General features: G+C 36.7%; 1 protein-coding gene across 1 annotated transcript in view; it reads left to right on the top strand.

Annotated features, from left to right (window-relative positions):
• The window catches only part of LOC105207375 (formylglycine-generating enzyme), a 61134-nt gene extending 45964 nt beyond the window's left edge, over nt 1-15170 (top strand). The window contains exon 4 of the mRNA XM_039446010.1: nt 14652-15170. Coding sequence (XP_039301944.1) covers nt 14652-14678 — 27 coding nt within the window. The 3' untranslated portion in view covers nt 14679-15170. The remainder of the gene's footprint in view (nt 1-14651) is intronic.
• Nucleotides 15171-15513: the final 343 nt, after the last annotated feature.

Consider the following 15513-nt stretch of genomic DNA (forward strand, 5'->3'; position numbering starts at 1 on the left):
TTGTATTTTAAGTTAAAAGTCTGTAAAAAAGCTGTTGTTAAGACTTTCTTTTATTTAAAAAGGGATGTACATATACAAAAAACAAATGCAAACATACACGTTTGCATGTTCTTTTATGCTATCGGTGTGACAGATTTCCTAACCCCTAAGTGTCAATCTTTAACGCTTTATAACTTTTTACCTGCTTAACCCTTAAACACACCGATCCCGTAAAATACGGAAACACATTTTTAGGTCTGGGAGACTTTTTTAATTTTAAGAAGCTATAATTTTGATTACAATCAATATTTTTCTACGATTTTTTTTTAAAACAAAAGTTTAAAGTCTCAGGAGTGTGACTGCATAATCGGCATTGCCGACAAATAATTTATTGTGAAGTTATAAAAGCAAAACCATTAAGCAAAAATGAGAAATTGGTCAAAAATCCACTTTTCCTTCAAAAAATCATATCTTCGCAACAACAAACGTTTAAGGACTTTCAAATACAGCGTTTTAAAGCTAAAGAGTCACACTTTCAAAATAAAATTTGACAAAGTCGTTTCTTTTAAAAAGTATAATTATGTAACATGGAGAATATGAGGCATTTTTGTACATTTAAAAATCCACTTAAAAAAAAAAATCATATCTTTGCAACAAAAAACTTTAAAGAACTTTACAATACGACATTTTAAAGCTAAAGATTCATACTTTCAAAAAAAAAAATTATATTATTGTCATTTCTATTTAAAAATGTACTTATGTAATAAGGCGAATATGCGGAATTTTTGATTAAATCGTGTCTAAAATTGAAAATTGATGTGTTTCATGATATATTTCGGAAAAACTCTTTTTTCTACAATATTTTATAGTATTCCAACTTTAAACAAAATATATGCAAGTAACATCTTCAAATCGACTTGTTCGAACGTATTTTGTCCAGTTCTTTTATGTAAAATACTCACAAAAAAAGTTTCACTTACACACTATATGGGTCGCATTGACCCTAACAAAACTTTGCTGCCGTGCTATTCGAATTCTAGTTGACCAAAAGAGTTGATCAACTATATCAATTGATAGAGGAGATTTCAAACTTTTTTTACGTCTTGTTCCGAACTTCCTATCTCATTCTGTCTTCACACAGCAAGCGTTCAAATCTTCATATGGGGTCTCTCAGACCCATTTACGTGTTTAAAGGTTAAGAGCGACGATTTTATATTCATATTCATGTTCTATGTACTAAAAGACACTATATTATCAAGTTTGAACTAAATCAATGAAGAACTTTACCTCAATGTTTAACTCTACGTAGCGCAGACGTTCGTAACACAGCCGAAGGGTTAGGGTTACCCAACTTAGATTAGGCGCTGCAATCAGTATTAACGAATCGCCCCGGTGCTCGGTATTACGAATAGCCCCAACATCAACTGTGCGCTTTATTGCGTATGATCGACCAAAATAGACATCACACAGCAAAAAGTAAACACGAAATGTTTCAAATACGTTCAACTGGACACGATACATTCAAAGTTTTCAAAAATACCTTATTATCTTATTTAAATTTCGAAGAAATGCCGACTATCAGAAATTACTTCGACTGTTGCAAAACACATTTTTCACTACTACGACTTCAATATGACGCCGTTACCAACAAATCTTTGTTAGCAACATACGTTACATTAGGACGTGTTTACAGTGTTTAAAGTAAATTTTTAATATGTACCCATAAAAAGATATTTCCAATTATCGAAGTACCCATCTAACGATTTGCCCCAGTCTCCCCTATATACCCTATGATCAGAAAGTACCGGGAATTTTTAAATAAAACAAAATAGAGTTAAATTTCAGGCAAATTTATTTTATCTCCTTCAAAATATGATCCATCTGAAGCAACACACATGTGCCAACGCTTGACCCAGTCCTCCATGCATCCCTGGTAGGCCGACGAAGGGATGGCCTTTAGTTCCCTCGTCGCATTCTCTTTGATCTCCTCGATCGACTGAAATCTCTTTCCACGAAGTGGCAACTTCAACTTGGGGAACAAAAAAAAGTCGCACGGGGCCATATCAGGTGAATACGGTGCTTGCTTAATGGTATTTACTTGATGTTTGGTCAAATAATTCAGTACAATTCGGGCTCGGTGCGATGGTGCGTTATCATCATGCAAAATCCAAGAATCCATACCCAAAACATCAACCACAATATGCTGTGCCGTTCCATATGCAATGCCAAGTTCACTAGACATCTCTCTTAAGCTGGTATGACGATTTTCAAGCACCATTTCTTTCACTTTCTTCACGTTTTCATCGGTGTTCGACGTCGATGGACGTCCGGAACGAGGGAAATCTTCCACCACTGTACGACCACTTTTAAAGTCTTTATACCACTCGTATGCTCTTGTTTTTGATAGAGCAGATTTGCAAAATGCTTTTTGCAACATTTTCAGTGCATCGGCACACGAAATTTCGTTCACAACACAAAATTTCAAACAAACTCTTTGTTCAACAAAATTATTCATGGTAAAATGCGGCAAAATGAAAAAAGTTGACTGATGTAAACAAAGGCCAGTAAAAAACGCCAGGCAGACACTAATGATTGGATGGCACTAAAACCTGACAGATGTGCGTCTTAAGGTCGTACCAACATAAGAAAAAAAAAAATAAACCGGTTCCCGCATGCGCGGTACTTTTAAATAAAAAATTCCCGGTACTTTCTGATCATAGGGTATATATATATATATATATATATATATATATATATATATCAGGAGCATCCTATGAGGACACTTTCAAGGGGCCAAGGCATGTATGCCTTTAAAATTCCAGGACGGTTAATTTGATAACGTTCTCGAGTGCATACATAGTTTGTACAATTTAAAGAGTGTCCCCGAACAATGCTTTTGGTGAAAAGATTTAAAAGTGTAATGATATATTAAGCTATATTTTATTGACTGAGAAAATAAAAACATACGATATCCAATAGTTTCTAAAATGAAGATCAATGACGGTTTTAACAGATTAATCAGATGAGCAAATTGTATGAATACGTAGTGGTACCTATACGTCAGTAAACAAAAATTTAATAATAAAATATTGCCACGTCGGCCCGTGCCTGTTAGGACAGAAACCAATTGGACACTCGTGGAGAGGATTAAGTGGTCAACCTTGAGCACACTCCTTGTTAAGCGCGGGAATGTTGATGTATACAAGTGGCGTTTGTCACGCGATCGTCGCTTGTTACATACAGGGTGTTCGCTAAAAAGAGTTTCACCTCTCTTAGGATGACATACAAAATAAGCAGAAATATCCTTTATCATATTACAATGTTTGCAAAATTTAGCGACGTTTGTAATTAAAATCAACGACTTAACCCGGTTTCCCGTCAATTGTATACGCGCTGCTAAAGATGACCGTCCGCTGTTTGCGGTACGGGGGGAACTGTTTTTTATGTGCGGTAATAGAAATTCGAGCGGTGTCTGGCCATTTGAAGAACAGTTTCCACGGAAATATAGATGCTTGGAATGGGAGGAGGTGAACGTATAGCGTGTTAGCTTTCATCGGAAAACTGCCTGGAATCGATTATATACGTCTAAAGCATTTAATGAAGACATTTGCTTGGATCAACGCATGCTTCGGGGACATTTCAATACTTTGGGGACACGTCTCAAAGAAATTTTTGATTAATTGCATTGGTCCTTTTTTTCTCCATAGCAAGAAAGCAATCTCCGTAATGGTCGAAATGATTTCAATGTATATGCCGAATGAAACTAAATCTTTGTCACTAATTAAAGATATTAATATAAATATTTATTTTTTTTTGTACGAAGACCAACGGTTAAAAATTTCCAACTCTATGAAGTATATCTAGAAAGATTTGGATAAAACCTTTTTACTGACACACGGAACATATGCCTTTAAAATTCCAGAACATACGGTTAACTTGAGAACGTTCTCGAGTGCATACATAGTTTGTACAATTTAAAGATTGTCTCTAAACAATGCTTTTGGTGGAAGGATTTAAAAGTGTAATGATATATTAAGCTATATTTTATTGGTTGAGAAAATAAAATCACACGATTTCCAATAACTTCTAACATGAAGATCAATGACCGTTTTAACAGATTAATCAGATAAGCAAATGTATGAATACATAGTGGTACCTATACGTCAGTAAACAAAAATTTAACAATAACATGTTGCCACGTCGGCCCGTGCCTGTTATGACAGAAACCAAACGAACACTCGTCGAGATGATTTAGTAGTCAACCTTGAGCACACTCCTTATTAAGCGCGGGAATGTTGACGTATACAAGTCGCGTTTGTCACGCGATCGTCGCTTGTTACATATAGGGTGTTTGCTAAAAGGAGTTCCATCTCTCTTGGGATGACATACAAAATAAACAGAAATATTCTTTATCATATTACAATGTTCTCAAAATTTAGCGACGTTTGTAATTAAAATCAACGACTTAACCCGGTTTCCCGCCAATTGTATACGCGCTGCTAGAGATGACCGTCCGCTGTTCGCGGTACGGAGGGAATTGTTTGTTATGTGCGACAATAGAAATTCGAGCGGTGTCTGGCCATTTGAAGAACAGTTTCCACGCAAATATATTTTGTGATATAATATATATTTTAATAATGTTGAGTGATAAAATGTTTAATATAAGGACATTTTGATACATCGATTGTATAATTTCAAGAAAATATGTAATTAATGCCTAATATTGTTAAACAATTTTTTAGATATGCAATCTTTCTATTTTTTTCATTCGTTACTGTATAAATTTTTAATTGTATATTATGGATGAATCATAGCACTAGTTAGAAGTGAATAATTTCACTTTAACAATTGTAAGTCATATTTTATGTCTTCAAATCCTTATCATAATACTTTCATATTTTACATTTTAATTTATAGTTATACTTTAAGTCCATATTCTACATAAAAAAATTATTATTTTGTTTTATTGTTTTTAAAGTTTTTTAATATTTTTTACAAGACATTTTTTACAATTAAAAAAAGATTTCAGAATTAAAGTCGAAGAAATTTGCCAATAATAGCCTAGAACAGCACGTATTTCTTGAAGACTAAACATTTTATTATATTAATCTTATAAAAACATGATTTGCTTAGATAATGAAAGCAAAAGAAATTCATAGTTCGCGCTCATACATTTATAGTTTTTTTCTATAGAAAATTTTTTAAAAGTTCTATTAAAACAAAAATAAAATTTGCACGATTTTTTTTTCAAATGACGTAGTTAATGTAGTCATAGTGAGTATATTATTGATAATAGTAAATAATTTTATATATGTGCTTGTTGCTTCCTAAAACTGTTTAGTGAATGTATAAGTCAAATTATATGTTCAACATGTTGTCCTTAAATTGTACGTTTGACATATCAAATGGAAGTCCCTGCTAAAAATTCGATTAGAAGCGGATAGATTCTATAATAACAGGGAAAGAAACGTGCAGTAAAATAATCAAAAAATGGATAAAATGTTGAAATAACGTTTATTACGGAATCTATCCATTTCTAATGGAATTTTTACCAAGGATGTCCTCGAATTATACACGACATATTTCATGAGAATATAATGTTCTCAAATTAAACATTCTATCTCTATACTTTTATAATGTACTTTGTCCCTAGAGTTAACATTATATAATGTTTTTGTAAAACATAAATATATAACTCGTACTTTGAGGACAAAATGTATTTTAAAAGTATAGAGATAGAATGTTTAATTTGAGGACATTGTATTTCCATAAAACATGTAGAAAGTATAATTCGGGGATATTTCCGTCAGGTATGTTCAATGCATAATGTGAGGACAATTCATATGTTGAATGCATAATTTGAGGACAGTCTCCAACTAATGCTTTCAATCAAAAAGATTCAAAGTATGCATTGATTGTAAGATTTCTAATATTTTTTTTGTCTATTGTTCTATAAATGAAATCTTCAATTGCATATTGTTTGTGAAATAATAAGGCACCGATCAGCTGAATAAGAATAGGATGTCCCAAACTATGCTCTTGATATACAGGGTATCCGTCCATAAATGTCCGAGCAAATATCTCGTAACTGGTTGAAGTTAGAAGAAAGTTTAATAAGGAAAATTTACATGGTTTTTAGTCTGCTACAAAATGCACGTAAAGAAATTTTTTTTACTCGTCACCTTTTTGAGTTATGAAGGTCAATGTAGGTTTTTTAAATGGGTACCTATAATTTTTTTGCATATTTACATAGTAGAGGTAATTTTCAATCAAAATTATATTAGGAAACAAATTGCTACGACGCATCGTTTACGAGATAATCGGCATGCAAAGTATTAAAGTAATAATTTGGATCGAGTATTGTTGAACAAATTTGGAATATCAAATAGGTTGAGAAAGTAAACATTGTTTTTTCATGAAATATTTATTAACAAATTAATTAAGAAATGGTTCGAAATTGTTACCATCATGATCGATACAGCATTCAACGCGTTTTATAATGTTTCTTATTGTTAACTGCAGCATTTCTGTTGTAATACTTTCAACAGCTCTAGTGATTTTATGTCGTAAATCTTCTTCATTTTCAGGAATAGTTGCATAAACAATATCCTTAATATACCCCCAACTTCTGTTGTAATACCACATCTCGAGCATATCACACTTTTCCGTAATTGTAAACATTGTTCTCACGCGCTCGTATGAAGTCTGTTATATCGAACAGGATCGCTGACCTTCAACTTTTCAAAATACACGACTGTTTGATTTGTAAATAAAGTATTTGTATAGCACGTAATATGAATTACAGGGTAGTATGAGTCTGTTAGTCAATCGTCTACATACGAGCGCGTGAGAACAATGTTTACATTTACGGAAAAGTGTGATATGCTCGAGATCTGGTATTTAAGTATGCGTAATGAAAATGAAGCACGATTACTTTATCAACAAAAATATCCAGAACGAAGAATACCAAATAATCGTACATTTCGACGAATTGAAGATCAATTGCGTCAAACAGGATCGCTAATAAGAACGACGTACAATCAAAACAGATGAAGAAAAAGAGACAAGTGTGCTATTAAGTTTTATTGAAAACAGACATACATCCATAAGAACAGTAGCACGTAATTTAGAATTATCGAAAAGTTACGTACTAAAAAAACGCTGTACTAAAAAAATTCAAATTTAAACCGTTTCGTAATAATTTAGTACAAGCTTTACATGAAGGAGATGCAGATCGCCGATTAATGTTCTGCCACTGGCTTCGAGTTAATTATCGCACTGACTTTGGTTTTCTTAATAAAATATTATGGTCTGATGAATCTTGTTTTTCCAATTGTGGTATGGAAAATCGACATAACGCGCATACTTGGTCCGATGTGAATCCACATGCGAAAAGAGATAAAGGTTTCCAACGCAGATTTTCGGTGAACGTATGGTGCGGAATCATCGGAACAAAAATTATTGGACCTTTCTTTTTCCATGGTCATCTTAATGGTGACAAATACTTGGAATTCTTGCAAACAACTTTCTCAGATTATTTACGCGATCTTCCATTATCAGTTTTTCGAAATATTATTTTTCAACAAGATGGTGCTCCAGCACACAATACACGTGCTGTAATTAACTTTTTAAATAATAGATTTCCTAATTGTTGGATGGGTACTAATGGTCCTGTACGATGGCCACCGAGATCTCCGGACTTGACACCTTGCGATTTTTTCCTTTGGGGGTATATTAAGGATATTGTTTATGTAACTATTCCTGAAAATGAAGAAGATTTACGACATAAAATCACTAGAGCTGTTGAAAGTATTACAACAGAAATGCTGCAGTTAACAATAAGAAACATTATAAAACGCGTTGAATGCTGTATCGATCATGATGGTAACAATTTCGAACCATTTCTTAATTAATTTGTTAATAAATATTTCATGAAAAAACAATGTTTACTTTCTCAACCTATTTGATATTCCAAATTTGTTCAACAATACTCGATCCAAATTATTACTTTAATACTTTGCATGCCGATTATCTCGTAAACGATGCGTCGTAGCAATTTTTTTCCTAATATAATTTTGATTGAAAATTACCTCTACTATGTAAATATGTAAAAAAAATTATAGGTACCCATTTAAAAAACCTACATTGACCTTCATAACTCAAAAAGGTGACGAGTAAAAAAAATTTCTTTACGTGCATTTTGTAGCCGACTAAAAACCATGTAAATTTTCCTTATTACTCTTTCTTCTAACTTCAACCAGTTACGAGATATTTGCTCGGACATTTATGGACGGACACCCTGTATACAGGGTGTCAGAAAAAAAGGGTCACATATTTTGATAGCAAGTAGTATTGATCAAAACAAAAAGAAAAGGTCTAATTAACATGGGTCCTAAAACTAATATCTTCAAAGATACAAGCTATTTTGTTATTCGAGCTCTTTGTCATTTTCTTATTAATCGGGTCATCTTTAGAATGTAATGAACAAAGGAGTAGGTAGAGAAGAGTGGGGTACAATGGGGATATCTTTTTTCTAGGTGCCTTAAAAAATAAAAAATAAACGAAAAGAGATAAAAAAATAATTTTTATTTTAATATAAAATGTAATAATTAATCTTCTATAAAAAAAACTGAAATAAAGAAACTAAATGTATGTACATATGATAACAAAATAAAAACTCCTTTTTTTACAAAAAACAAAAAATTTAATGGTGACTGAGACGATTAATCTCGTATTGACGAACTCTCGTATAGCAACAGTAGTAAACACTCTTTTGTTTACTAGGGCTGCTCACATTCGTCAAGGCCTACGCAATGACGTTTGACTTGTAGTATCTATTGCAAATGTAAATAGGAGACATTTTAAAGATGACACGACTAATAAGAAAATGACAAAGAGCTCGAATAACAAAATAGCTTGTATCTTTGAAGATATTAGTTTTAGGACCCATGTTAATTAGACCTTTTCTTTTTGTTTTAATCAATACTACTTGCTATCAAAATATGTGACCCTTTTTTTGACACCTTGTATATATATATATATATATATATATATATATATACCGGGTGTCCCAGACCACCCGTCCCACCCGATTTTTTCGTAAACGCGACATTTTAAAGAAAAATGTTTCAGACAAAAGTTGTAGGGTTTTAAAAGATCTATTTACTGATTTTATCAGTTTGACCTTGGATGGCGTCGCCAAGGTCAGATCAAAATAACATTAACTTTTTTAAATAGGACACCTCATTTTTGGTTCCAGAATCTAATAGCTGGTGTCAAGACCTTTCCAAAACACTATAAGAAAGTTTATTTTTGTTGAGTACTTTCCGAGTTGTGAGGCTTGAAAGTTACGGTGTACTGTTACCTTCAAGCGTCATAACTCGGAAAGTCCTTAACCAAAATAAACTTATTTATAGTGTTTTGGAAAGCTCTCGAAATCGACTACAAGAAAATGCAATGAAAAATATACCTGTTTCAGACCACCCGTCCCACCCTTTTAAAACGTAGGGATGTGCTTGTACAAAAAAATGGCTCAGACAAAATTTGCATGATTTCGAGGGATCAACCTGATGATGATCTTGAATTCGACCTTGAGATCGATCTTGGGCATAAAGGTAACACATCGTTCAATAAGTCCCGAGACTAACCCAGAGATAACGCTAGTAGTACCAAGCTGGCCACGTTTCCCTAGAATGCGAACCTTCACATGAAACGTGTACAAATTTCACGTCGATCGGACCACAAACAGCTGAGTTATTGAGGTTAGAGCAAAGTCACTTTGTAATTTGTTTGAAAAATGGAAAAAAGTGAGTTTCGCGTGTTGATAAAGCATTGTTTTTTAATGGGTAAAAACACCGTAGAAGCCCAGCAATAGCTTGAGAAATGTTATCCGGACTCTTTTCCATCTAAATCAACGATTTGTCGTTGGTATGCTGAGTTTAAACGTGGTCGTACGGACACAAACGATGCGGAACGTTCGGGTAGGCCATTGGAAGCCGTTGTACCGGAAAATGTGAGTGAAGTGTTAAAAATCGTAATGAACAATCGCAAAGTGAAGGTCCGTGACATTGCAGAAATGACACAGATATCATCTGGAAGCGTATTTACAATCCTTCATAAAAAATTGAGCCTGAAAAAGGTTTTTTCCAAGTGGGTGCCGCGATTGCTTTCAATGGAACAAAAACAGCAACGAATCGACGATTCAGAGAGCTGTTTATCGCTATTTACTCGCAATAAAAAGGATTTCCTGCGTCGATACGTAACCATGGATGAAACATGGATTCATCATTTCACTCCGGAGTCGCATCGGCAATCATCTGAGTGGCGCGCGGCTGGCGAAAGTCGCCCAAAGCGTCCAAAAACGCAGCAGTCTGCTGGCAAAGTCATGGCGTCTGTTTTTTGGGATACACATGGCGTGATTTTCATTGATTACCTGGAAAAAGGTAAATCGATCAACAGTGATTATTATATTGACTTGTTGGTACGTTTGAAGGAGGAGATCGCAGCAAAACGACCGCACATGAAGAAGAAAAAAATCCTTTTTCATCAAGACAATGCACCATGCCACAAGTCCATGAAAACAATGGTAAAATTCAACGAGTTGGGCTTTGATTTGCTTCCCCACCCTCCGTATTCGCCAGATTTAGCCCCCAGCGACTACTGGCTCTTTGCTGATCTCAAAAAAATGCTCCAGGGAAAAAAATTTGGCTCGAATGAGGAGGTCATTGCCGAAACTGAAGCCTATTTTGAAGCAAAGGATAAATCCTTCTATAAACATGGTATAGAAAAGTTGGAGAGGCGTTGGAAAGATTGTATCACTCTAAAAGGAGATTATATTGATGAATAAAAATGATTTTTGAAAAAAAATGTTGTTTTCGTTGTTAGTCTCGGGACTTATTGAACGATGTGTTATAAGTCAAAGTAACATTTTTAAAATGTAAAAACGAAATAATCGGTGCCGCCTGTAGGTATTAGCGTTACCTAAGGTGTACCACGTGTAGGTAACAAGATCGTACTTACACCTTATCGGGGTGCTTTTTTAAGGTGGTTCCCCTCGCCGTCACCTTTGTCGGGGTGCTTTCATAAGGTGGTTCCCCTTGCTGTCACCTTTGTCGGGGTGCTTTCATAAGGTGGTTCCCCTTGCCGTCACCTTTGTCGGGGTGCTTTTTTAAGGTGGTTCCCCTCGCCGTCACCTTTGTCGGGGTGCTTTCATAAGGTGGTTCCCCTTGCCGTCACCTTTGTCGGGGTGCTTTCATAAGGTGGTTCCCCTTGCCGTCACCTTTGTCGGGGTGCTTTTTTAAGGTGGTTCCCCTCGCCGTCACCTTTGTCGGGGTGCTTTCATAAGGTGGTTCCCCTTGCCGTCACCTTTGTGCATACGCATGTTGTTCAGTCTCGATGTTCAAAATGTCCACCACGTGCATTTATACAGGCTGTTACCCTACTTTGGAAATCATCCGTCGCCCGACGAATTTCGTCAGTATCTAGAGACTGAATGACTTGTCGAATTCTGTTTTTCATATCTTCTGCAGTCGTAGGTCGTTCGCGGTATACAAGGTCTTTTATTCGTCCCCACAAATAATAATCTAAAATTGTAAGGTCCGGTGATCGTGGTGGCCAATTATGTGGACCATGTTTACCTATCCATCGGCCGCGAAATATGCGGTTCAGTTGATGACGAGCAATGACAGACGTGTGGGCGGGACATCCATCCTGTTGAAACCACATATTTAGACGTAATTGGAGTGGAATATCTTCAAGTAAACGTGGAAGTTCGTTTTCGAGTAAATCGGCGTATAAAAAACGGTTTAAATTCTCTTGAAAGAAAAATGGTCCCACGATATACGTATCAACAATTCCGCACCAAACATTGACTTTCCAGATACGTTGATGATCCATTTCTCGATACCAATGTGGATTCTCTTGTGCCCAATAACGAAAATTATGTGTGTTTATTTCGCCGTCACTTTTAAAGGTGCACTCATCAGAAAATAAAATACTTCTATGGAAATTAGGTAATTGTTGAGTAATCCAATTACAGAATATCAGTCTTTGTCCATGATCGTTCAATGTCATGGCCTGGTGAAGTGACATTCGATATGGATGGAATGAATTTTCACGAAAAATTCGACTGATCGTGCTTCGATTTATTCCACTATTTCTTGCTCGTCGCTTTAAAGAATCATTCGGGGTTACAAAGGCAGATGCAATTACATCAGGTGCTCTTACTGAACGAACTGATCGATGAATTTGCCTTCCCTTATTATGATCCGGCTGAACAATACCTTTTACAATTATTCGACGTTGTAAGCGACTGAAAACTTTGCGCGAATGTGGTGTATGATCGGGATATTCATTTCGCCACATTATTTCAGCTGCTCGAAAACTTCCAGCTCTACCCAAAACTGACATCATTAACGCAGCTTCTTCGTTCGGGTAAGGCATAACTACAAATTACGCTTACGACCGGGTTGCTTATTAGAAAACGTGAATTGGTGACGAGTTGCGTAATATTATGAATTCTAAGCAATGACTTTTAGGAGTGGTATGTAAGGGTGCTTTTTCGTGAAAATTACTTTATTGCTACAATAATCAACATTAAATGAAGATTAATATTAATAAATCAAGAATAAACGGCATCATAGAGCTGTACCGAATGTTAGAGATCTCGATAATTAGGTATCTTCAAAACTCTACGCGTAGGACTATAGGTACACGCACCGGCAGAAATGGTGTCTCTCGACGCTAGCGCTCGGCTGCCACACACACGCGGAGCCGCGTTCGTACGTGTGTCTAGGCTGCGCGGCGACGATCGGGGTGCGGGCGGAAAGTGGTGGGGGGCTTTACGATAGTGCATCCTCCTCGCTCGACGCTGGGTCGAGAGAGAAAGCATTATTCGACGTGATACCATGGGCGAAGTCGGTGTCCTCTGCTTATATTTTTCATTGCATTTTCTTGTAGTCGATTTTGAGAGCTTTCCAAAACACTATAAATAAGTTTATTTTGGTTAAGGACTTTCCGAGTTATGACGCTTGAAGGTAACAGTACACCGTAACTTTCAAGCCTCACAACTCGGAAAGTACTCAACAAAAATAAACTTTCTTATAGTGTTTTGGAAAGGTCTTGACACCAGCTATTAGATTCTGGAACCAAAAATGAGGTGTCCTATTTAAAAAAGTTAATGTTATTTTGATCTGACCTTGGCGACGCCATCCAAGGTCAAACTGATAAAATCAGTAAATAGATCTTTTAAAACCCTACAACTTTTGTCTGAAACATTTTTCTTTAAAATGTCGCGTTTACGAAAAAATCGGGTGGGACGGGTGGTCTGGGACACCCGTTATATACGAGGTGTGTTCAAAAAGTATCGCGAATTTTGAATTTTCGCGGGTTACGTATATTCGAATTTCGATCTTTTTGTGGCGTTATGTTGGTACTCATGTCTCTCACTTATGCCGACAAGCTCGGCCATTTTGAATGTTCACTTAATTGTTGACAGCTGCTTTGCTTGCACGTGTTTTGGATCGTCTTCGATTTTTACCTATTCAAAAAAATGGATCAAAGAACCTGTATCAAATTTTGTGTGAAAAACGAAATTAAGTGCGCGGATGCATTCCGAATGTTGACTGTGGCATACGGAGAAGCTACCTTGGACCGAAGCAACGTTTATCGGTGGTACAAAATGTTCTCAGAAGGCCGAGAAGATGTGAACGACGAAGAGCGTGCCGGACGCCCGAGCACTTCAACAACAGACGAAAAAATTAATGAAGTGGAGAAAATGGTATTGGCCAATCGTCGAATCACCATTAGAGAAGTTGCTGAGGACCTAAACATATCGATTGGCTCGTGCCATTCGATTTTTATCAATGATTTGGGCATGAGACGGGTCGCCGCGAAATTCGTACCAAACGCCCCTGCTCACACATCGTTGCTTGTGCGCGACTTTTTGGCCAAAAACAACACACTAATGATGCCGCAGCCACCGTATTCCCCAGATCTGGCCCCCTGTGACTTTTTCTTGTTCCCTAAACTGAAGAGGCCCATGAAAGGACGACGTTACGCTACGCTTGACGAGATAAAGACGGCATCGAAGGAGGAGCTGAACAAGATAAAAAAAAATGATTTTTTGAAGTGCTTCGAAGATTGGAAAAACCGTTGGCACAAGTGTATAATATCTCATGGGGATTACTTTGAAGGGGACAAAATAGATATTCATGAATAAATAAATAATTTTTGAAAAAACACAAAATTCGCGATACTTTTTGAACACACCTCGTATATATATATATATATATATATATATATATACATGTCAGGTAACTACCGCCCGTGGTTTCGTGGATTGATAGATCAAGTAAAACTGAGCAAAAAAGTCCTTTACCATTTTTTAATATTTGCCACAGTTAACGAAAAAAAAATTAATAAAGGCTGCGAATAAGCGCGTATCACCGCGCGCAAGAACCGTCCGCCGGTCGCCGAGACGTAGGCAGTCGCGGCTGTAGGCGCGGCGTGTTGCGGTGAGGAGGGAAAAGCAGCAGTAGCTACGCCCTCGAGTTACACCCTGTATATATATATAATAGAATTATTTTATATAATTTTATCTGGACCTATAGATTTTTATTAAATTTGTATGATGAATTATATGCAATTTCTAACCTCTTTGGATTTTTTTACAGCATCCAGCACCCGCAAACATGGAATGAGATAAATACAGGTTGGCACTACTCAGTTTTAACTAGTTGCAACCGTTTCCACCAGGTTTAATTCTCTGCCACTTCACTAGAACTTGTGAATTAAAGTGAGAGTGAACTGAGCTCTATTTGACATGTTTCCATCGACTTCAATTTGGCTCTACACCAGATTTGATGCGGATTAATGCCTTGGTGGAAACTAGACCACTGTCGGCTTATATATCCGAACGCACGGTTGGATGCGCCAATCGGCGCGTTAGACCGGCCGAGCCGGAGTGGGAGCATCGTGGAATGCCACGGTCGGTGCGCATGTTGCCGGGTGATCGTGTCGAAAGGTTATGCTGTGCGTGCACGTGGCTTTCCGCCGCGCTCGGTGTTCGAGTGGACGAAACGATAAGAAGGCGCGCGGACGGTGGAGGGGCGTATTGTTACATTTTCATAAATCATGTTTTGACTTTACTTAAAGAGATGTCACAAATTGCAAAACACAGAATCAGATAAGCCATAGTTTATTCTTCCCTTATAGGGGTGGAGGGGGGGGGGAAGTTTGAGTGTATATAAAATGACAGAGCGTTTGAGTGAAGGCAGGGGCCTTTGCTTCAGAGAATCTTGCATCTGAAATTTGACATTTGCCGTGCGGTGCGTTTAAGTACTGTAACTGCGCGGTAGGTTAAAGCGTGAAGCGCTGTGGCTGAGGAGATCAAAACGCGTGCTTTCTATTTTGTCCTTGGCGGTCGCGTGAAGAAAGGAAGAGGGGAAGAAAGGAATAGGGAGGGAGGGAGAGGGGGGAGAGGGAGAGGGAAAAAGTGAGAGAGTGAGTGAGTATGTGAGTGAGTGAGTGAGTGAG

This window comes from Solenopsis invicta, chromosome 1, assembly GCF_016802725.1.
Source record: "Solenopsis invicta isolate M01_SB chromosome 1, UNIL_Sinv_3.0, whole genome shotgun sequence".
Taxonomy (NCBI): domain Eukaryota; kingdom Metazoa; phylum Arthropoda; class Insecta; order Hymenoptera; family Formicidae; genus Solenopsis; species Solenopsis invicta.